General features: G+C 43.6%; 1 protein-coding gene across 1 annotated transcript in view; it reads right to left on the reverse strand.

Moving 5' to 3' along the window:
- LOC126416389 (E3 ubiquitin-protein ligase MYLIP) overlaps nucleotides 1-3473 on the reverse strand; it is a 34883-nt gene extending 31410 nt beyond the window's left edge. Inside the window, exon 1 of the mRNA XM_050084078.1 lies at nucleotides 3224-3473. Coding sequence (XP_049940035.1) covers nucleotides 3224-3334 — 111 coding nt within the window. The 5' untranslated portion in view covers nucleotides 3335-3473. The remainder of the gene's footprint in view (nucleotides 1-3223) is intronic.
- Nucleotides 3474-22279: the final 18806 nt, after the last annotated feature.

Raw genomic sequence — 22279 nt, forward strand, 5'->3', positions numbered from 1 at the left:
TTATTTAAAAGCACAAGTTACAATCATTAAGCGCTTTTTACTGTAGAGTGTTCACGAAAATTTACGGTTATGTTTGCGAGGACAAGCAATGTCTTATAATTTCTGTGGCTGCAAAGCACTTTATTTTCTTATGGATATAATGAAAAACAATTTGATACACATCTGATGTTCGTTTACTCCGACTGCTTTTCTTTCTGGTCGTTAGTGAATGCGTGACGTCAGCTCACTGGCTTCCCCAGAACTGCTGCTCTAGTAATAGATAAAGAGGTGAAAGGTATTATGGATCGATCAAGCTAGCAAGCAAGTTGCATTGTGACAGCTCTTAAGATAGTGATATTTGTCCGCAGAGCGGTTATCCGACAGATAGCCCAGTCACGGCGCTAACTACACTCTCCGCCGAGAGCTGGACTTTGCCCCCGCTGTTGGCCGTTGCCGGGCGGAAGAAACACTATATCCCTATTCCTCCTTTGAGGTTCTCCCACAATATTAGTTGACCTACACCGCAACTGGAATTTCGCGCATACTGGTGGTAGCTCCGCCTGAAAAACTTTCGTATCCACGAACCAGCAGCGACCACTTGAGAAACAGTAACACGAAAGTAATATTAAACGTAGAGCCACAAATGCAAACTAACCTGAAACCCAACTCAGACGACGATTTCTCTGCTCCAAACGCTGCAATTAAGTGTGGGCAATTACTCCGATAAATTTTATAGCCACGCAATATACTTCTATATCACGTTAAAGCGAAACTGGTAGCTTTTAGTACAATAATGAATCAAGTAACACTAAGTGAAGAATCTCACGAGTTCCATAAAGAGTTAGGGTTATTCTCATTGGATGCAGATGGAAACTGGCATCATCTTTTCCAAATATGAACTATTAGCATTCACCTTAGTTGATTTTAGAGAAAGCATACAATTTTTTTTTTTTTTTTTGTTGGCTGGACGGAGATTTGAACACCGTTCCACTCGAATGAGTGTCGAGTCGAGTGCTTTAAGGAATGGGCCACATAGCTTTTTTAGGCGAATGTGACAAGACAGCCCACGCATTAACGCAACTTGATATCGAGAAAAACGAGGAACAATACACGTAGTTTTCCTATTATATCGCTACCACTACACTGCATGTCCTAGAAGGACTTGTCAATATTCTGGGATATGAGAAGAACAATCATTCGAAGCAGAAAACTCTAGTAAACATGGACTCTAATTAAACATATACTTTAAGGTCTATGAGCACTTTTTCAGTATAACAGACGTGTTTCACAGCAGGTAAGAGGAACAATTAATCACAACTGTTAAGATATGCGTTTTAGAGCCCATGCTTACTAGAGTTTTCTGCTTCGAATGGTCGTACCTGTCTCATCCCTGAATATTGACAATTCCTCCTGCGACACGCTGTAAAAAGTATAAAGACAAAGACTGAAATCACAATCAACCAAGTCCTGTCACAGTTTCGGAAGCAATCTGTGGTTGGCTTCTCTGCGTATCACATTAACTGAGAGACAGTATGTTCTTTAGCACATCTTAGAAAATGATACCTGCATTATCACGTCTTATTTAACATTGCCCGCGAAATTTCCTGTATCTCATCACCTTTTGGCAATCACAGGTGATCTGATACCTATTCAAGATAACGTGAAAAATTTATTGATCGCACTCTTTTTTTCTCAAAAACAAAACAAGATGCGTGCGAAACATTTTCACTGCATCATTCTTAACAGAACAACGATTTTCCTTCATGGCCAAGGTCCGAAGACACATTGGATGGTAAAACGAAAATTGGACCTGCCAAGGCAGTAACTGATGAGGCTCCAGTAGTAGCAAATCGTGATCATCATAATTTGGAACATACGAAAGAAACCTGTGGGTCTGCTATTGTGGCTGTTTCGCCAGGGATTACGTGTCAAAGACCTCGTAGGCCGCTCGCTTACTCGCCAGGCGATACGGATAAAACGTGGGGAAGCCGAGCCGGCCTCGGCACTATGATGTCACGGAGGCTTGGCCAGCTGTGTCCCCGGTTGCTACGCCGGAGACGTGTGCTGCAGCACGTTCTCACCCGCCGGTGGCTGTTGCAACCTTAGCCACTAGCTTTCCGCACAAATTGTCAGTAAAAACCATACGGACTGTAGTAGCTTGTAACTACACGATAACCAGATTATTCTAAATTTTTAAAAAACAATGAAATTCCTTCACCTGTTCGAACCCTGTCACGGCGTATAGTAGACGCCAGTTAAAAAATTTTCTTCGGCTCGTCAAGTCAGTTTTTTTGTCATTCAATTTTGACATCTTGGCAACCCACCTAGCTTCTATGTGAATCATCCCAATTTTCAAAATCTCCTCAGTGTAGAATCTTGACAACTAGAGTTTGAATTTACAAAATTAAGCAAATTTAAATGAGCGGGAAAGAGTTTATGCCTTTATTCAGTTGTGATTATTTAAATGTAAATTCATATTGGTTATTGACTACATTTATGGAGTGATTTCAGCCATAGGGAAGGATGCTCTTTGGACGTTACTGTAGGATATTGCAGGGCAGCTATAGCTCTAATTAATGATTACTGAAAGCTACACATTCGTAAATACACACTAATTCAAAAAAGAATGCATGCTCATTTGAAGAACGGAGTATTTCATTTACGAGGAAGCCTTACACTGTACAATGTACGAGAATTCTGCGGCAATTGTGTCAGTCAAAACGCGATCACAAAAATATGTGAAACTACTACCAGAGCTTCCCAAATGAAATTACCACGACATCACAACAGGGACTTACTCGAATATTTTTAACAAAACGAGCTTTTTTTAAAAAAATACAGAACATGCTTTTTGCTCTACTAAATGAGCCAAGACTAAGTAAAAAAAGTATTGAACAATCAGCCATTTAAAGTTACAAAAAGGAATACATTTCTGAAGAATTCGCAGAATACACAATGCACGAAACGCCAGTTTCGGTTAAACACCACTAGATAATATGTTAGAAGCATATGAAATGCTACACTGAGAAAAAAAATGTGAAAGACGGAGAGATCTTAATTATAACTTTTGAGAACACTTGTCATCTTAAAGAATTTTACAGATTGACAATACGATTACAATTTCACTCATATTCACACCGAAATTAATAGTGGGCCAATATTTTGAAGGAATAGAATACTTGACATATTTTACATCATATTAAAGACGGCAATAGAAAAGTAAAACAGTATGTTTCTTATTTACCTTTTCGAGACATTCCTGTCCCCTCGCCTTGGGATCTACCTCCACCTCCAATATCACAGCATTAGGTTGACTCACTAAGCACCACATCTTGCTTTGGTTATGTGCAATCATTAAAGTCTTACAATATCTTTAGAAGAACTGTTCGTTGTCTTACTTTTATATATCCACCAAACAAGCCGCTTAGTAGCACGCACTCCCATTACCATCATCTGTCGCCTATACTTTGCAAGCGCAGACTGACTACAGAACACAAAGCATTCAAGATTTTGTCACTTCTGGTTGCAGAACATTGGTGCTGTAACCGCTAGTGCCATCTAGCTTTCAAATATTGAAAACATTAGATTAACCACAGAAATTATTGATGTCTCATATTTGGTCAATTTAAATTACTTCAGAAACTCATGCAAGTGTATTTTAATACAGTCAAAAGCAATTTTTTTCCAAATAATTAAAAATATATCCACTATGTTGGCAGAATTAACATCTATGCTCAACCAATGATGGGAACTAGAAACATCTCTGGAGCGAGCATTCAGATGCGGCGATGCGCGATAGCGGACAGAATTGGATGGTGTTTCGTAAAGAACAAAGGGTTGTAATAATATTTGACGTCTGTATTGAAGAAAAATCGTCACAATAGCTGAGAACGAGCATTGCAACAACAATTAAAAATGAGTCGCCACAGTGTTCAAGTGACTGGGAGATTTCTCAGTAAAGAATTCTGCATATTTTGAAGTCATTGGATAGGCAGTAAATAGAGCCTTCATGTGCGCAGTGGATTTCTTAAGCATCCTAGTAATATTAGATTAAATTGGTCTTAACAGATTGAAAGGGAATTCCACTTGTATGTAGCACATTTCACATTTTAAAGATTGGCGTTTTCTGTCGAGAGATGAAAGGAAGGCTGCTGTACTTAACCAAGAATTTACGAGCCGTTATTGTAGTAAACTATACAGCGAACAACGTGATGTGACATTGTTACACCAAATTAACGATTTAAACCGCCTGCATCTCCTGTATTTTGTCACAATTTTTCGTTCATTATTAGAGGGAAGCAAGAAATTCATTTTATTTACGCTTGAATGCATTGCATTGGGAAAAAATGCGGAGTTGAATAAATGTACACAGAGCTATCGAAACATAATTCCATAACCAGATTTTGACGTCTTCTGTAGAAGCGAAATACCTTAATTTTGTGGGGTCATAGTTTTAATCTTTAAACACAAATTGAATGTAATTGCTTTCCATGTTTAAGCTTCGTATTGTGTTTATTATAAACACAATGTGTGGAAATCCCCATAAAATGGAGTAAATGACAGACTCGTGTATAAAGCTTATCTGCAGATCAGTATTATCCAAAATGTCTGTACAGTCAATGGACTGACTGACAGCATACTTCTCATACCCACTCTTGCTGATACAACCACAGAAAATATCTCTAAGATGTTAATCGTTGATGACACTGATTTTTCAACATATAAGGCACTATTACTAGTATAGCTATGATTAGACTCTTGTGTTACTGTACAAGAAGTTAACTGTTCCTTCTTCCACATATTTCTCTCTCTCTCTCTCTCTCTCTCTCTCTCTTTTTTTTTTTTTTTTTTTTTCCGCCATAAAACTACTGTAAATAATCATTGCTGCTACAGATAAACAAATTATGCTGGCACTTATGTCACGAAGTATTTCATGTAATATTAAGGCACTTGCTAGGCTGAAACAGTCATTGTGTATTTGCAAACGGCAGCCGTATACCACACAAGTATTGGGTTACACAATCTGTTGAATGTGTTAATATAGAGCACAGAAAGCTGTTTATGAATGGGATGTGTTCACACATAGACATGTTGATGCCAGGCTCATCACATCATACATACAGTTGATATTAAGTTACAACAACACCGAAGAGTATAACCAGCCCTTTAATTTATGTGAGTTAGTATGTGCCCTATATGCAGTTCACAATATGGAACCAGAGCCAGACAAAGAGCAACCAGAGTCAAACAAAGAGCATTACAAAATGGTTGACTTACCTAAATCCCACATCCAAGGGCTACCTCCTCATGCTTCCTAACAGAAGTTTGGGTGAGTGACAATATCATTAATTCACAGAAAGAAGCGATCATGATTATCTTTCTGAAATTAGAGAAGTTGTGCACTAACTCATAGGGTTAAGTTCTCCTTGTACCACTTATCGGCTGTTAGGGGAAGACAAAAGAAAATAATGACTAACAACCACTTGGTGTAGACATTAAGACTCCAGAAAGCTTTTCATTCATCTTCAGCGTGGTTTCCAAAGATACTACTCTACACTCAGTAATGGATACCAGTTCACATTCAAAAGGGCTGTGACACTACCTGAGGATTCCAATACTGTGCAACTACTATATGAATGGGGTTTCTGATGGAATCACTTCATTAAAGTGAAATTCTTTGTTTCAGGTCAGTACTTAGGCTTACATTTAAGTCTGGCATCTGTAACCCATTTTGCGAAAACATCAATGAAGCAGTTGATGGAGCAATTTCAATAATCAGGAGACCTGTCCATTGCTCTCTTTCTGCGAATTTCTACAGTCTTTGTTCATCTGCTAGTGTAGGAGCTTCCTCATGCCCTTTTCCTGGCTACATCTAGTTGACATACACATACATAGTATTTAGAAGTATATTGCTAATTAATTGTTAGTTTGGTGTAGAGAGTGTGATTCTCTTTTTTATTATTCACTTTCACTCATCCCCAAATGCATTTGACTCAGTACCTCCCCCCCCCCCCCCCCCCCACACACACAAGAGAAATTTGTGACTGGATTGAGGAGAGGAGTTCTTAGTAGAGAGGGCACAGCTCATTATCTGGGATGGAGAGTCATTGACTGATGTGGAAGTAACATCAAGTGTTCCCTAGGGAAGTACTTTGGCATCCTCAATGTTTACGGTGTATATTAATGACCTTGCAGAAAATAGTAATAGTAACCTCAGACTATTCACAGGTGATGCAGTTATCTATAATGAAGTCGTGCCTGGGGGGAAAAAAAAAACTGCACAATATTCAGCAGATTTCAAACTGCTGCAAAGATTGGCAACTTCCTTTAAATATTTAGAAAAGTAGAATTGTGGACTATGCAAAACGAAAAAATGTAGTATGCTGTGACTACAATATTAAAGAATCACAAGTGGAATTGGCGAACTCATACAAATACTTTGTTACAACAATTTGTGGGAATACGAAATGGAGTAACCACATAGGTAAAGCAGATGGTGGACTTTAGTTCATTGTTAGAATGCTATGGAATTGCAATCAGTCTTCGTAAGAGACTGCTTATCACTTATGTGACCCATCTTAGAATTTTCCTCAGCTGTATTGGACTTGTAACAAATAGGACTAACAGGGGGTATTGGACGTTTACAAAGAAGGGCAACAGTGCCAGAGATTAATGAATTGGCAAGTGACAGAAAAAAAATTACGAGAGATTAAAAGCCAGATCTTTGGATTTTTAGCCACACAGATATGCTCCCAGAAGACCTGTCTTCTTTCTTTATTACAATAAATAAATTCTGACTCTCTTGTGCAATGTTAAAATAACAACATTTAATTTTCCAAGTGCCACTGGTGAACTACACTGTCCACCGCTCTTTGTTATATCTACACTTATACTTTTGCAAACTGCATGAGAGTGTGTGGCTCAGTGCACCTCACAATTTACCATTTATTAGTGCTTCTTCATGTTACATTTATGCATAGAGTGCAGGGAGAATGACTGTCTAAACTCCTCTGTGCACACTGTAATTAATCTAATCTCATCCTCATGATCTCTATGGAAACAATGCTTAGGCACTTATACTATACTCCTAGCTTCATCATTTAAAGCTGGTTCTTGAATCTTTGTAAGTAGGCTTCCTCAGGATAATTTATATCTATCCTCAAGTGTGTGCCAGTTTAATTTCTTCAGCGTTTCTGTGACATTCTCCCATGGGTCAAACAATGGTGTGACAATTTGTGCTGCATTCTCTGTACGCATTTAATATCACCCACTAGTCTTATTTGTTATGGTCCCGCTCACTTGAGGGGTACTCTAGGATGGGTTGCATCAGTATTTCGTAAGCAATCTCATTTGAAGAGTGCCTGTATTCCCTGATGTTTTACCAGTGAAGTAAAGTCTGCCACCTGCTGCACTTATATCTGAGCTTTTGTACACTGATAAGCCAAACCATGATGACTGCTGCCCACCACGATGTTGGATGCTGCCTGGTGGTGTTGCGGGCACTTTACACGGTAACAAAAGTATGTAAGTGGAACACACATGGAAGGGGGATCATATGAGTTGCAAATGGGGAAACCCATTGAGATAGGCAACTTTCATAAAGGGCAGGCTGTTATTACGCAGAGCCTGTGAACAAAAACAGCAAAGCTGGCTGAATGTTTATGCGTTACTGTCATGAGCATCTACAGAAAGAGGCATAAGGACAGAGAAACTACACTAGGTGCTAAATGGTTGGATGTCCACGACTCTTCACAGAATGTGGGGTTTGGAGGCTTGTCTGCACTGTAAAGTAGGATAGATGGTCAGCTATGGCATCTCTGCCGAAAGAGCCCAAGTGTTTCAGGGCACACCATTCAGTGTACTCTGTTTAATATGGAGCTCCAGCGCAGACCACCCCTATGTGTTAACGTGTTGACCCAACGACTTCATCAGTTACAATTTTAGTGGGCACCGGACCATCGGGATATGACCAACGATAAATGGAAACCTGTTTGCTCTTCAGGGGAATCACGATTTTGTTATATTAGGTGGATGGTTACCTTCACAAACCCAGTCATCAAAGTGAATGGTGGCTCAAATGTGCAGTGCACCATGGACACAGGCTGTTGAGAGCCGTAGTATATGATGGGGGATATTTTCCTGTGCTTGCATGGGACCTGTAGTAGTAATCAGAGACACACTGACAGCTGCAACCACCTGCATCCCTTGATGCTTGATGTCTTCCCCAACAGCAATGTCACCTTTTAGTGGCATAGTTGTCCACATCTTTGAGCCAGAACTGTGCTACAGTGGTTTGAGAAGCATTACAGTGAACTCTCGCTGATATCCTGGCAACCAAATTCACCTGATGTAAGTCCTGTGGAATCCATCTGTGTCGCTATTGGGTGCCATCACCACATAAACAAGTCAGCAGCCTTTTATTTACACAAATGACACATGTGTAGACATCTAAAGCCACATACCTCCAAAAACAGATCAACAAACTGTCACATCCCTGATATGCAAAATCAGAGATGTAATTTGTTCCAAAGATGGACAAACAAGCTTTTAAGCAGGCAGTCATAATGTTTTGGCTAATCAGTGTGTGCATTCCATTTCACATCTCTACAGTTGTTACACAAAGGTAATTGTGTGAGATGACCAACTCTAATAGTGACTCATTGATACTGCACTCATAGGATACTATGTTTTCTTGTTTTGTGAGGAGCACAGTTTCACATTTCTGAACTTTTAAAGCTAGTTGCCAATATTTGCACCAGGTCGAGGTCTTATCGAGATCCAACTGAGATTTTGTGCAGCTTGCTTCAGATAGTACTCCATTGTAGACAACTGTATCATAGGCAAATAGTCTGAGGTTACTAGTAATATTTTTTGCAAGGTCATTAATAAACAACAAGAACAGCAAAAGTCCCAACATACTTCCATGGTACACAACTGAAGTTACTTCTACATCTGTTAGTAGCTCTTCATCCAAGGTAACAAGCTGCATACTCCCTACTAAGAAATCCCCAATCTAGTCACAAATTTCACTCAATACCCTATATGGTTGTCCTTTTGAAAATAAGCTTAGGTGGGATACTAAATTACATAAATCTAAGAAATCAAGTAATACTGCATCACCTGAGTGCCTGGATCCATGGCTTTCAAGATGTCATATGAGAAAAGAGAGAGTTGCATTTCACATGATCAATGCTTTCAGAATCCCTGCTGATTGGCTTGGAGGATCAAGGTACCTCATTATGTTTGAGCTCAGAAAGTGGTCTATAATTCAATAACAAATTGATGTCAAGGATACCAGACAATAGTTTTATCGATCACTTCTGCTACCCTTCTCTTAGAGGAGTGTGCGCTGTGCTTACTTGAGAGAGATTCCATTGCGATCTGGAGTGCTGTTATGTTTTAGTGATTTTACTCTTCTTCAATGCCACTAACACTGTCATTCATATTTGCAGTGGTGCAAGAATTAAATTGGAGCAATACTCCTGGATTTTCCTTTGTAAAGAAATATTTTAAAACAAAGTTAAGCAGTCTGATTTTTCTTTGCTATCCTCAATTTCAGTTACTGTCTTGCCCATGAGTGTCTGAGCAGTAACTCTGGTACACATAATAGCCTTTACATATGACCAGAACCTTGTGAGTTTTGTAAGAGATCAATTGATAATATTCTGTTATAGTAGTTGCTGAAGGTTTAATGCATTGCTTCATTGACAACCAATCACATTTCTTTCACTATCTCCCTATCTCTAGTCCCAAGCAAGTTTCTGTACATTAATTGCATACCATGGAGGGTTGCTCTCATAATTAACTGTTTTGATAGACACATACGTATCAAGTGCATGACCAACTATTCTTCTAAACATGAGCCACAGATCTTCTACATTCTTCTCTCCATGTTCTGAGTTCCTTATTGAGATATGACACTACTGTCCATTTTGTAGACTGCTTAACATAAACATCCTTATACTTGTTTTTATTGCCCTCTGTACCTGGGGGAACATTGTCTCTTACAACTTCCCCCTGGTCACTGATACCACTATCAATGTGGACTTCCTCACAGAAATCAGGTCTATTGGTTGTTATTAGACCCAATACATTTCCATGTGTGGGGTTTCAAATAATATGTTCTATATAGTGCTCAGAGAAGGCTTTTAATAATCTATCATAGGATGTTGCGTCATACCCACCACTTACAAAACTGTAATTTTTGCAATTGTGGATGGTTAAAGTCTCCTCTGATGATGGCAGTATGGTGGGAAACTTACATATTAGTGTACTTAAGTTTTCTAGAAGTTTTCTGTTACATCTGCAGGTGATTCTGCTGGTTGATAGAAGAATTTGATTGTGTTTATGCACATTTTTAATACTCGAACCAACGAATATTATGGACTGTAGCCATAAACCAATGGTACGGTTTGGGTGGTACCATTGGTTCGTGGCTCCAATCATACCTGAAGGACCAAAAGCAGATTTTAATGCTGAATGTCTCATCAAGAGAACCTACCTTATCTGAGTGGGACTCAGTAAATTGTGGTGGGCCACAAGGTTCTGTTTTGGGTCCACTGCTATTTCTCATCTTCATTGATGATCTCCTGCTTTGTTCTGATACAAACAGTAAATTTACTCTTTTTGCAGATGACACTACAATTCTAATTGATTATTTTACAGACAACAATCTTGAACAAACTACGAGTAAAGTTTTCAATTGTATTTTAAACTGGTTTTCTTCAAATGGTCTCTCACTCAATACAGATAAAACCCTTTATATGAGATTCCATACTCCACAAAGAAATCTGCACTCCGTACACTCATCCGCCCTGCTGAGCAGTCGTTTGTGCATGACTGACATTTCGTCACGGCTCACTTTCCTAGTCAACACTGGTGCTGACGAGTCCATCATACCTACATTGATGTCTCCACCTGTCTTTTCACCGACGAGGTCACTCCTACGAGCTGTCAATGCATCAACATTACAAACCTCAGGCTCTGTCAAAGTTATGGTGCACCTATCTCACACTCTGTGTTTTCCGTGGATTTTCTACATTGCTGACATTGATGTACCAATTCTTGGTATGGATTTTTTGTCCCATTACAAACACTCTCCGAATGTAGTTCAGGGCTCAGTGCAACACCATCCCACTAACACTCAGATACTGTGCTCCTGCACTTATGTTTTCCACTCTGCTTCTCTCGTGACACGTGAGTTAGTATTCGAGTGCTCCGCACTCGTGGGCAACATAGTGCCCTGTGTAACTAATCTACTGTCCGAATACGACTCAGTGGCACAACTCCGCTGAGACGACAACGAGCTGAAACAACGCATTGCACACACCTACAACGAGCTCGTTGCAGCTCGTAACTCACTGCTAAAACTGCAGTCCTCAGTTCCACCACCTACTCGGGCTTCCCTAGCTGACATCAGCTCGGACATTCATCAGGTTAGTCCAAACACGTTAATCACGTGTAATGATTCGTGACCGGTAGACTCTGCTGCACCCCTGATGTGCTCGCCACATTCAGTGCCTTGTGTTTCAAACAGTGCTTCTAATGACAGTTGCATGCGCAACACGACCACGCACAGCACGCAAGCAGCCACCCCACATGTTGATAAACATTCCCTCTCTGGCGCACACCAGCCACACGACTTGGCGGTCATCGCTGTTCCACGGGTGACATCAACGCCACTCTCGGCTGTGCCGGTTATCAAGTGCAAGGCTGACAGCAGACACTCACCGCGCATTCCAACCCACTCTGTGCTGCGCGTACACAAGTACTAGGCATGTACTAGGAATGTGACTTTTGGGCTGCCATTTCCCACTCGCACTAACAGCTATGCCTCGTCATGCCCTGTTTGCTGTTGTTGTCTTCAGTCCTGAGACTGGTTTGATGCAGCTCTCCATGCTACTCTATCCTGTGCAAGCTTCTTCATCTCCCAGTACTTACTGCAACCTACGTCCTTCTGAATCTGCTTAGTGTATTCATCTCTTGGTCTCCTTCTACGGTTTTTACCCTCCACGCTGCCCTCCAATGCTAAATTTGTGATCCCTTGATGCCTCAGAACATGTCCTACCAACCGGTCCCTTCTTCTTGTCAAGTTGTGCCCAAACTCCTCTTCTCCCCAATCCTATTCAATACCTCCTCATTAGTTATGTGATCTATCCATCTAATCTTCAGCATTCTTCTGTAGCACCACATTTCGAAAGTTTCTATTCTCTTCTTGTCTAAACTATTTACCATCCATGTTTCACTTCCAGACATGGCTACACTCCATACAACTACTTTCAGAAATGACTTCCTGACACTTAAATCTATACTCGATGTTAACAAATTTCTCTTCTTCAGAAACGTTTTCCTTGCCATTGCCAGTCTACATTTTATATCCTCTCTACTTCGACCATCATCAGTTATTTTGCTCCCCAAATAGCAAAACTCCTTTACTACTTTAAGTGTCTCATTTCCTAATCTAATTCCCTCAGCATCACCCGACTTAATTCAACTACATTCCATTATCCTCGTTTTGCTTTTGTTGAAGTTCATCTTATATCCTCCTTTCAAGACACTGTCCATTCCATTTAACTGCTCTTCCAAGTCCATTACTGACTCTGACAGAATTACAATGTCATTGGCGAACCTCGACGTTTTTATTTCTTCTCCATGGACTTTAATACCTACTCCGAATTTTTCTTTTGTTTCCTTTACTGCTTGCTCAATATACAGATTGAATAACATCAGGGACAGGCTACAACCCTGTTTCACTCCCTTCCCAACTGCTGCTTCCCTTTCATGCCCCTCGACTCTTATAACTGCCATCTGGTTTCTGTACAAATTGTAAATAGCCTTTCGCTCCCTGTATTTTACCCCTGCCACCTTCAGAATTTGAAAGAGAGTATTCCAGTTAACATTGTCAAAAGCTTTCTCTAAGTCTACAAATGCCAGAAACGTAGGTTTGCCTTTCCCTAATCTAGCTTCTAAGATAAGCCGTAGGGTCAGTATTGCCTCACGTGTTCCAACATTTCTGCGGAATCCAAACTGATCTTCGCGGAGGTCGGCTTCTACCAGTTTTTCCATTCGTCTGTAAAGAATACGCGTTAGTATCTTGCAGCCGTGACTTATTAAACTGATAGTTCGGTAATTTTCACATATGTCAACACCTGCTTTCTTTGGGATTGGGATTATTATATTCTTCTTGAAGTCTGTGGGTATTTCGCCTGTCTCATACATCTTGCTCATCAGATGGTAGAGTTTTGTCAGGACTGGCTCTCCCAAGGCCGTCAGTAGTTCCAATGGAATGTTGTCTACTCCGGGGGCCTTGTTTCGACTCAGTTCTTTCAGTGCTCTGTCAAACTCTTCACACAGTATCGTATCTCCCATTTCATCTTCATCTACATCCTCTTCCATTTCCGTAATATTGTCCTCAAGTACATCGCCCTTGTATAGACCCTCTACATACTCCTTCCACCTTTCTGCTTTCCCTTCTTTGCTCAGAACTGGGTTTCCATCTAATCTCTTGATATTCACACAAGTGGCTCTCTTTTCTCCAAAGGTCTCTTTAATTTTCCTGTAGGCAGTATCTATCTTACCCCTAGTGTGATAAGCCTCTACATCCTTACATTTGTCCTCTCGCCATCCCTGCTTAGCCATTGAGACGTTTGTATTACCTTTTGCCTGCTTCATTTACTGCATTTGTATATTTTCTTCTTTCATCAATTAAATTCAATATTTCTTCTGTTACCCAAGGGTTTCTACTAGCCCTTGCCTATTACCTATTTGATCCTCTGCTGCCTTCACTATTTCATCCCTCAAAGCTACCCATTCTTCTCCTACTGTATTTCTTTCCCCCATTCCTGTCAATTGTTCCCTTATGCTCTCCCTGAAACTCTATACAACTTCTGGTTTAGTCAGTTTATCCAGGTCCCATCTCATTAAATTCCCGCCTTTTTGCAGTTTCTTCAGTTTTAATCTACAGTTTATAACCAATAGATTGTGGTCAGAGTCCACATCTGCCAATTTAAAACCTGGTTCCTAAATCTCTGTCTTACCATTATATAATCTATCTGATACCTTCTAGTATCTCCAGGATTCTTCCATGTATACAACCTTCTTTTATGATTCTTGAACCAAGTGTTAGCTATGATTAAGTTAAGCTCTGTGCAAAATTCTACCAGATGGCTTCCTCTTTCATTTCTGTGCCCCAATCCATATTCACCCACTATGTTTCCTTCTCTCCCTTTTCCTACTGTCGAATTCCAGTCACCCATGACTACTAAATTTTCATCTCCCTTCACTACCTGAATAATTTCTTTTATCTCGTCATACATTTCATCTATTTCTTCATCATCTGCAGAGCTAGTTGGCATGTAAACTTGTACTACTGTAGTAGGCGTGGGCTTCGTGTCTATCTTGGCCACAATAATGTGTTTAGTATGCTGTTTGTAGTAGCTTACCCGCACTCCTATTTTTTTATTCATTATTAAACCTACTCCTGCATTACCCCTATTTGATTTTGTATTTATAACCCTGTATTCACCTGACCAAAAGTCTTGTTCGTCCTGCCACCGAACTTCACTAATTCCCACCATATCTAACTTCAACCTATCCATTTCCCTTTTTACATTTTCTAACCTACCTGCCCAATTAAGGGATCTGACATTCCACACTCCGATCCGTAGAACACCAGTTTTCTTTCTGTTGATAACGACGTCCTTTTGAGTAGTCCCCGCCCGGAGATCCGAATAGGGGACTATTTTACCTCTGGAATATTTTACCCAAGAGGACGCCATCATCATTTAATCATACAGTAAAGCTGCATGCCCCCAGGAAAAATTACGGCTGTAGTTTCCCCTTGCTTTCAGCCGTTCGCAGTACCACAACAGCAAGGCAGTTTTGATTAGTGTTACAGGGCCAGATCAGTCAATCATCCAGACTGTTGCCCCTGCAACTACTGAAAAGGCTGCTGCCCCTCTTCAGGAACCACATGTTTGTCTGGCCTCTCAACAGATACCCCTCCGTTGTGGTTGCACCTACGGTACGGCCATCTGTACCGCTGAGGCACGCAAGCCTCCCTACCAACAGCAAGGTCCATATTTCATGGAGGGGGGGGGGGGGGGGAGGGGGTCATGCCCTACTCATCCAAAAACTTCGTGTCAGGACAATGATCCGTCTTGTGTCAATTCTTAGTTTATTCCGTCACTGACGTGCGCACAAGATAGTTACCACTGCCGGCCCTCCTATTAAGCACAAGGTTAGACACCTCAACCCTATTGAGTTGCACGCGGCCCGGCAGCAAATTAACAAACCTTTGGACGCAGGTATCCTGCAACCGTCAGACAGCAACTGATCTCCACTGATTCACTTCGCCCTCAAACACAACAGTTCTTTCCGAATGTGCTGTGATTACAGACTTCTAAATGCTCATACCATCGTGGACAATTTCCCTGTGCCTAACATACACGATTTCACTTGTATGTTGTAGGGCACTACAATCTTCAGTGTTATTGACAGTAAATGTGCCTACCATCAGATTCCCGTAGCGCCAGAAGACATCCCTAAAACAGCTATTATCATGCTGCTTGGTTTGTTCCAATACAACTTCATGCCATTTGGCCTGAAAAACGCGGCGCAGTGATTCATTGACTCCATCTTATGACAGTTCGAATTTTGCTTTGCATATCTGGATGACTACTCATATTCAGCAAGTTGGCTGAGGAACATAAAAATCATTTATCCTCCAGACCTTGAACTCCAACAGTGTCAAGGTCAACAAAGACAAATTCTAATTGCACCAGCCTTCCATCACTTTCTTGGGTTACACAATCTCCACCGACGGAATACAGCCTCCCAAATCTTGCTTGCAGGCCATCACGTCAATGCTGCCCCCTGCTACTTAACAAAGAACTCCGACGTTTCCTGGGCACAATAAATTACTGCTGCTGTCATCTGCCCTCTTCTGCTGCCATGCAGGCCCTGCTAACAGACCGCTGTCGGGTAAACAGACTTCAGGACTCAAACCCATTCACTGGACTGCACCTATGCTGGAGGCCTTCAATGCACTAAAGACTTCTTTGGCTCACGCCATGACGCTCGCCCACCCTGACCCCTCGGCTGATTTGTTCATCACTGCGGATGCCAGGGACATCGTGGTGGGAGCGGTACTACAGCAATGCAAGGCAGACATGGTTTCCCCTCTTCATTTCTTTTCTAAAAAACTATTAACGGCTCAGAAGAAATACTCCGCTTTTGATAGAGAACTCCTTGCGGTCTACGAGGCTGTGAAACTGTGGTGTCACCGCCAGACACCACACTTGCTAGGTGGTAGCTTAAATCGGCCGCGGTCCATTTCGTACATGTCGGACCCGCGTGTCGCCACTGTGTAATCGCGGACCTAGCGCCACCACCAAGGCAGGTCTCGTGATACGAGAGAGCACTCGCCCCAGTTGTACGAGAACCTAGCTACCGACCAGATGTACGAAGCCTTTCTCTCTCATTAGCCGAGAGACAGAATAGCCATCAGCTAAGTTAATGGCTACGAACTAGCAAGGCGCCATTAGCCATACAGTGATTGTACTTAAAGTCTCCTGTGTATCGTCAAGATCGATGTACCACCATGATTGAGTAAAGTTAAGTATTAAACCTGCTCCGTACTTTTCTTCCTAACATTAATTACGTATCCTGTTCCAGTACTTCACGCCCGTCTGCGTTAGTCTAGCTTGCCTTTTCAGCCATCTCAACTTCACGGTGTCGGCCCAGCTACCGACACAACATTGGCGACGAGGATGGGATGTTCTTTCTGATTGCTTACATTTAATTGTGTCGTGGCTTCGCCACATTCTCCAGATGTACTGTCCGAATTTTATCGCTTGCAGAATCAGCAGACGCAGGCGTTACTGGATGCCCTTGGACAGCTCATCCAGGGTCAACGTACCATTCAAACCGATGCGGCCGCCGCCGCTTCTTCGCTACCGCTGCCACTAAACGCTGTTGCACCTCCCTTTCGACCATACGTGGCAGCCGATGAGACCTGGCACAAGTGGTCTCGCCAGTTCAACTTTCATCTAGCAGCCTACAGAATTCAAGGTAATGAGCGGCAGCCGTTTTTGCTTTCTTGTGTCGGTGTGTCCACATACCGTGTGATAGTGAAATTGTTTCCCCGACGCGACGTAGCAACTCTGTCCTACGAGGAAATTTTGTCTGCATTAGATGCCTATTTCAAAGAAAGAGTTAATGTGGTTGCAAAACGGTATACGTTCTTTCGTACAAAACGTACGGCCGGTCAAACTAATAGGGAGTGGGTAGCAACATTGCAAGGACTTACTAGGGACTGTGCCTTTGAATGTGACTGTGGTCTTTCTTATTCAGATACAATGGTGCGTGATGCAATTGCACAGAACGTTTCTGATGTTCGCATACGGGAGCAAATTTTTAAACTAGTTAATCCCTCCCTTCAACAAGTGATAGACATATTGGATAGACAGGACACACTTGACTGTGCTCAGGAATCTTTTGAAACTTCGCCAGCCGTGTGTAACATTAACCGGCCCGCTGGACGCGCTGCGCGGCCCGGTAACCGGGCCTCGCGCACGTCCGCACAGCTGCCGCCGCGCGCTAAGCCACGTGTGCCGCGCCAGCCCACAAATGTAGTGAAATCGTGCTCGCGGTGTGCTACTAGACATTCGCGTGAACATTGCCCGTCACGCCAAGCTATTTGCTTTTTCTGCAATAAGAAAGGACATGTTCAAAGTGTTTGCCAGAACAAGCTCAGATCAGACAATCACAATCATTCCAGGCCCTTTGCTTCGCGCCGGAATCGAACCAAGGACACTCAGGCTCGTGGACCTTCGCCTATGGACATTCATGTCGTTAATTCCACTTCGTCCAGTGACACTTTCTCTAACAGTGACTGTGATCGTCCCACAAAAACTGTGCGTCGACGTCGCCGGAAATCACGTCAATTAGCAAGTGATTCTGTACCAGTGTCTATTCAAATTGCACAAAACAGTCGCTTTTGTCGTCAGCAGGACAATAAACTTTTTGTGGACTTAGACTTTGAAGGCAAAGTGATACCATTCCAGCTCGATACCGGAGCTGCAGTTTCATTGCTCAATCATGACACGTACAAACAACTGGGCAAACCTCCGTTGCGTTCCGCAAATGTTAAGCTAACTACATATTCCGGACAGACAATTCCTGTGTTAGGACAGTGCAGCCTTCTTGCAACATACAAGGGACAAACAAAACTTGTGTCATTTTACGTTCTTCATTCTTCTTCTGCAGTGAACTTGTTTGGTCTAGATTTATTTCAGTTGTTTAACATGTCTATTGTAAATCAGGTCCTATCAGTGAATCAGACTGTGCCTACAGACAGTGTTTCTCGGCTGTGTGACGAATTTGCAGACATTTTTGCACCGGGCTTAGGTTGCGCTAAAAACTATGAAGCACATTTAGAACTGAAGGTAAACGCGCAACCGAAATTTTTCAGGGCGCGCAATGTTCCCCACGCATTGCGTGATGAGGTCGCAAGAACGTTACACGATCTCGAATCACAGGGTGTAATTGAACGTGTGCAAGCTTCTCTCTGGGCCTCACCCTTAGTAATTTTGCCAAAACCTTCCGGAAAATTGAGACTTTGCGTGGACTTCAAGGCCACAGTGAAACCACAGCTAGTGACTGCTACTTTTCCTTTGCCCCGCCCGGAAGATCTTTTTGCTAAACTGTGCCCGGGAAAATATTTTTCAAAGTTGGACCTAGCCGATGCGTACTTGCAAATACCGGTGGACGACGAATCCCAGCGCGTATTGGTGGTTAACACGCATCTTGGATTGTACCGCTTCAAAAGACTGCCATTCGGGTGTGCATCCGCCCCTGCCTTGTTTCAGCAATATTTGCAAACTATTTGTGCGTCGGTCCCTACTGCAGCAAACTATCTGGACGATATAGTGATCTCCGGACAGACAGAAGAAGATCATCTTGCGAACTTACGAACATTATTTCAGGTCTTGCGGCAAAATGGTCTTCGCTTGAGGAAGGACAAATGTGTGTTTTTTGCTCGTGACTTACCATACCTGGGACATGTCATTAATGCCCAAGGCATACATCCGAGTCCAGAGCACCTCCGTGCCATACAAGAATTGCCTTCCCCTCAAAATGTGAAACAGCTACAGAGTGTGTTGGGTAAAATTAATTATTACAATAAATATGTGCGCAATGCCTCTTCCATTTCAGCTCCGCTTCATCGCTTACGCCGTAAAGGTGTTCCGTTCGTCTGGACGACGGAATGTGAACGCGCCTTTCGCCAGTTGAAATCGGCGTTGCTTTCTAATACTTGCCTTACGCCATTCGATCCCCAGAAACCCCTTTTGTTGATGGTAGATGCATCGGATTTCGGGATCGGTGCTGTGCTTGCGCACAAAGTTGGCTCCCATGATCGCCCTATTGCCTTTGCGTCCAAATTGCTCTCGTCTGCGCAAAGAAATTATTCACAGATAGAGAAAGAAGCTTTGGCTCTCGTGTTTGGTGTTACTAAGTTCCATGATTTCTTGTATGGTCGTCACTTTACCATCATCACAGACCACAAACCTTTGACATCGCTTTTTCATCCGACCAAGCCTGTACCTCCACGTACAGCGCAGAAATTCATTCGCTGGTCTATTTTCCTCTCGCAGTACCGCTACGATATCTTGTATCGGTCCACTGCTAAGCACGGAAACGCCGATGCGTTGTCCCGTTTGCCTGTTGCTGAGGATAAAGCATTCGATTCTTCCGAACTTGCTTGCATGTTCATTGATTCGGAAACCGATGAAGTGGTCGAATCGTTTCTGATTGATTTTCGTCGTGTCGCTACAGCCACAGCTGCTGACCCTGTCCTTGCTACTGTTTTACGTTTTGTTGCTACGCAATGGCCTTTGTCAAAGTCTCGGATCGAGGATCCGTTGGTTCGCCGATTTTTTGCTCACAAGGAGAGACTTTTTGTTCGACGTGGTGTTTTGTTGTTGCGTTCTGATAATGATCAGTCCAGAGTCGTGGTCCCACGTTCGTTACAGTCCTCTGTTTTACGGCTTCTTCACCAAGGACATTGGGGTATAGTGCGAACGAAACAACTTGCTCGTCAGCACTATACTTGGTTCGGAATCGATGCTGCGATTACGAATATGTGTTCTTCGTGCCCGGCGTGTGCCGAACAACAGTCCGCACCGCCGCGGAAAGTCTTTGCGTGGCCAAAAGCCACTTCCCCTTGGCAACGCTTGCACATTGATTTTGCTGGTCCATTCTGGAATGCTCGATGGTTGGTTCTGGTCGACGCCTTCCGTAATTTTCCTTTTGTTGTCCGGATGTCTTCCACGACGTCCTCCGCCACCATCCAAGCGTTGTCTGCTATCTTTTGCATTGAAGGTCTTCCGCAGACTATTGTTTCCGACAATGGCCCACAATTCATGTCCGCAGAATTTCAGTCATTCTGCCAGGCCAATGGTATTCAACATCTGACATCCGCGCCGTTTTCGCCTCAGTCCAACGGTGCCGCTGAACGATTGGTCCGGACTTTCAAGTCACAGATGTTGAAATTGAAAGAGTCGCCTTCTCGGGAGGACGCATTGTTGCTCTTTTTGTCTTCGTATCGCTCTCAGCCCCGAGATGGTCGCTCGCCGGCTGAGTTGCTCCACGGTCGTCCTCATCGCACCTTGATGTCTTTGCTGCATCCGCCGCATCAGGTTCCTGTGCAGCGGCAGACTCCTGCTTTTGCTCCAGGCGACGTTGTATTTTATCGCAACTATCGAGGTTCACGGCGTTGGCTCGCAGGGCGCATTCTTCGCTGCCTCGGCCGCGCGATGTATTTGGTTTTGGGGGCCTCTGGTGAGGTGCGTCGGCATCTCAATCAGCTGCGCCTCTGTCGTCGCTCGGGTTCTGCCGCTCCCCGTCTGCTTTCAGCGACGGTGCCGTCCGGTCGGCGCCCTGGGGACCCATCTACTGGCTCGCCTCATCCCCAGGTGTTACCGACGATGCCTTCCATTTTGCCCCATGGCGACGCGCCGCCGCCGCCGCAGCAGCAGCAGCCGCCGCCGCCGCCGCTTGTTCTCCCGCCGGCGCCGCCCGCATTCGACGCTTCGTTGCAGCCGCCAAGCGCCTCCCAGGGTCACGCGCCGCCGATCGCTTCCCGTGACCAGCTGTCCTCCGCCATGGAACTCCCGCCCGCTCCGGACCACATGACGTCATCGCGCGTCGGCTACCCCGACGCAATGGAGGTTGATCCTTCGGTCCCTCCTGTCTCTTTACGGGCGCATACACCGCATGTTGACGTGCACCCTGGACTAGTTTTTCTGGCGTTTCCTAGCTCCCCTCGGACCGAATGGCCGGGTGCGGGTGGCACAGCCTCGCCTGTTGTTAGGCTCCCCACCTCATCGCATACGTCAACATGTGGTCCTCCCCACGGCGGGCGGAAGCCTTATCACACGACCGTTCGCCGATTTGCGGGGGAGGAATGTGGTGTCACCGCCAGACACCACACTTGCTAGGTGGTAGCTTAAATCGGCCGCGGTCCATTTAGTACATGTCGGACCCGCGTGTCGCCACTGTGTAATCGCGGACCTAGCGCCACCACCAAGGCAGGTCTCGTGATACGAGAGAGCACTCGCCCCAGTTGTACGAGAACCTAGCTACCGACCAGATGTACGAAGCCTTTCTCTCTCATTAGCCGAGAGACAGAATAGCCATCAGCTAAGTTAATGGCTACGAACTAGCAAGGCGCCATTAGCCATACAGTGATTGTACTTAAAGTCTCCTGTGTATCGTCAAGATCGATGTACCACCATGATTGAGTAAAGTTAAGTATTAAACCTGCTCCGTACTTTTCTTCCTAACATTAATTACGTATCCTGTTCCAGTACTTCACGCCCGTCTGCGTTAGTCTAGCTTGCCTTTTCAGCCATCTCAACTTCATGGTGTCGGCCCAGCTACCGACACAACAGAAACACTTCCACCCAGATGTGGAGGGTTACTCGTTCTTCATCCTCATGGATCACAAACCTCTCACAGACGCTTTCTGCAATCTGCGACATAAAGAAAATTCATACCACAGCCTACCACCTACAAAGCAACGGGTTGGTAGAACGGTGGCACCGCGTGGACGACATCTCAATTGTAATTCTTGACAACCGAGTTCTCATTCTACTCACAGACGCTGCAACCTCGTCACCCAATGACCAGCTAAATTTCAGTGTTGTGCATAGCCTCACCCTCCCTCGTGAGTGCGACCCGACGACAATCTGCGCCTTCATCTCGCCGGAAGGCTCGGTTATCATCCGGGCTTGCCACA

Source organism: Schistocerca serialis, chromosome 8 (genome assembly GCF_023864345.2).
Source record: "Schistocerca serialis cubense isolate TAMUIC-IGC-003099 chromosome 8, iqSchSeri2.2, whole genome shotgun sequence".
Classification (NCBI taxonomy): domain Eukaryota; kingdom Metazoa; phylum Arthropoda; class Insecta; order Orthoptera; family Acrididae; genus Schistocerca; species Schistocerca serialis.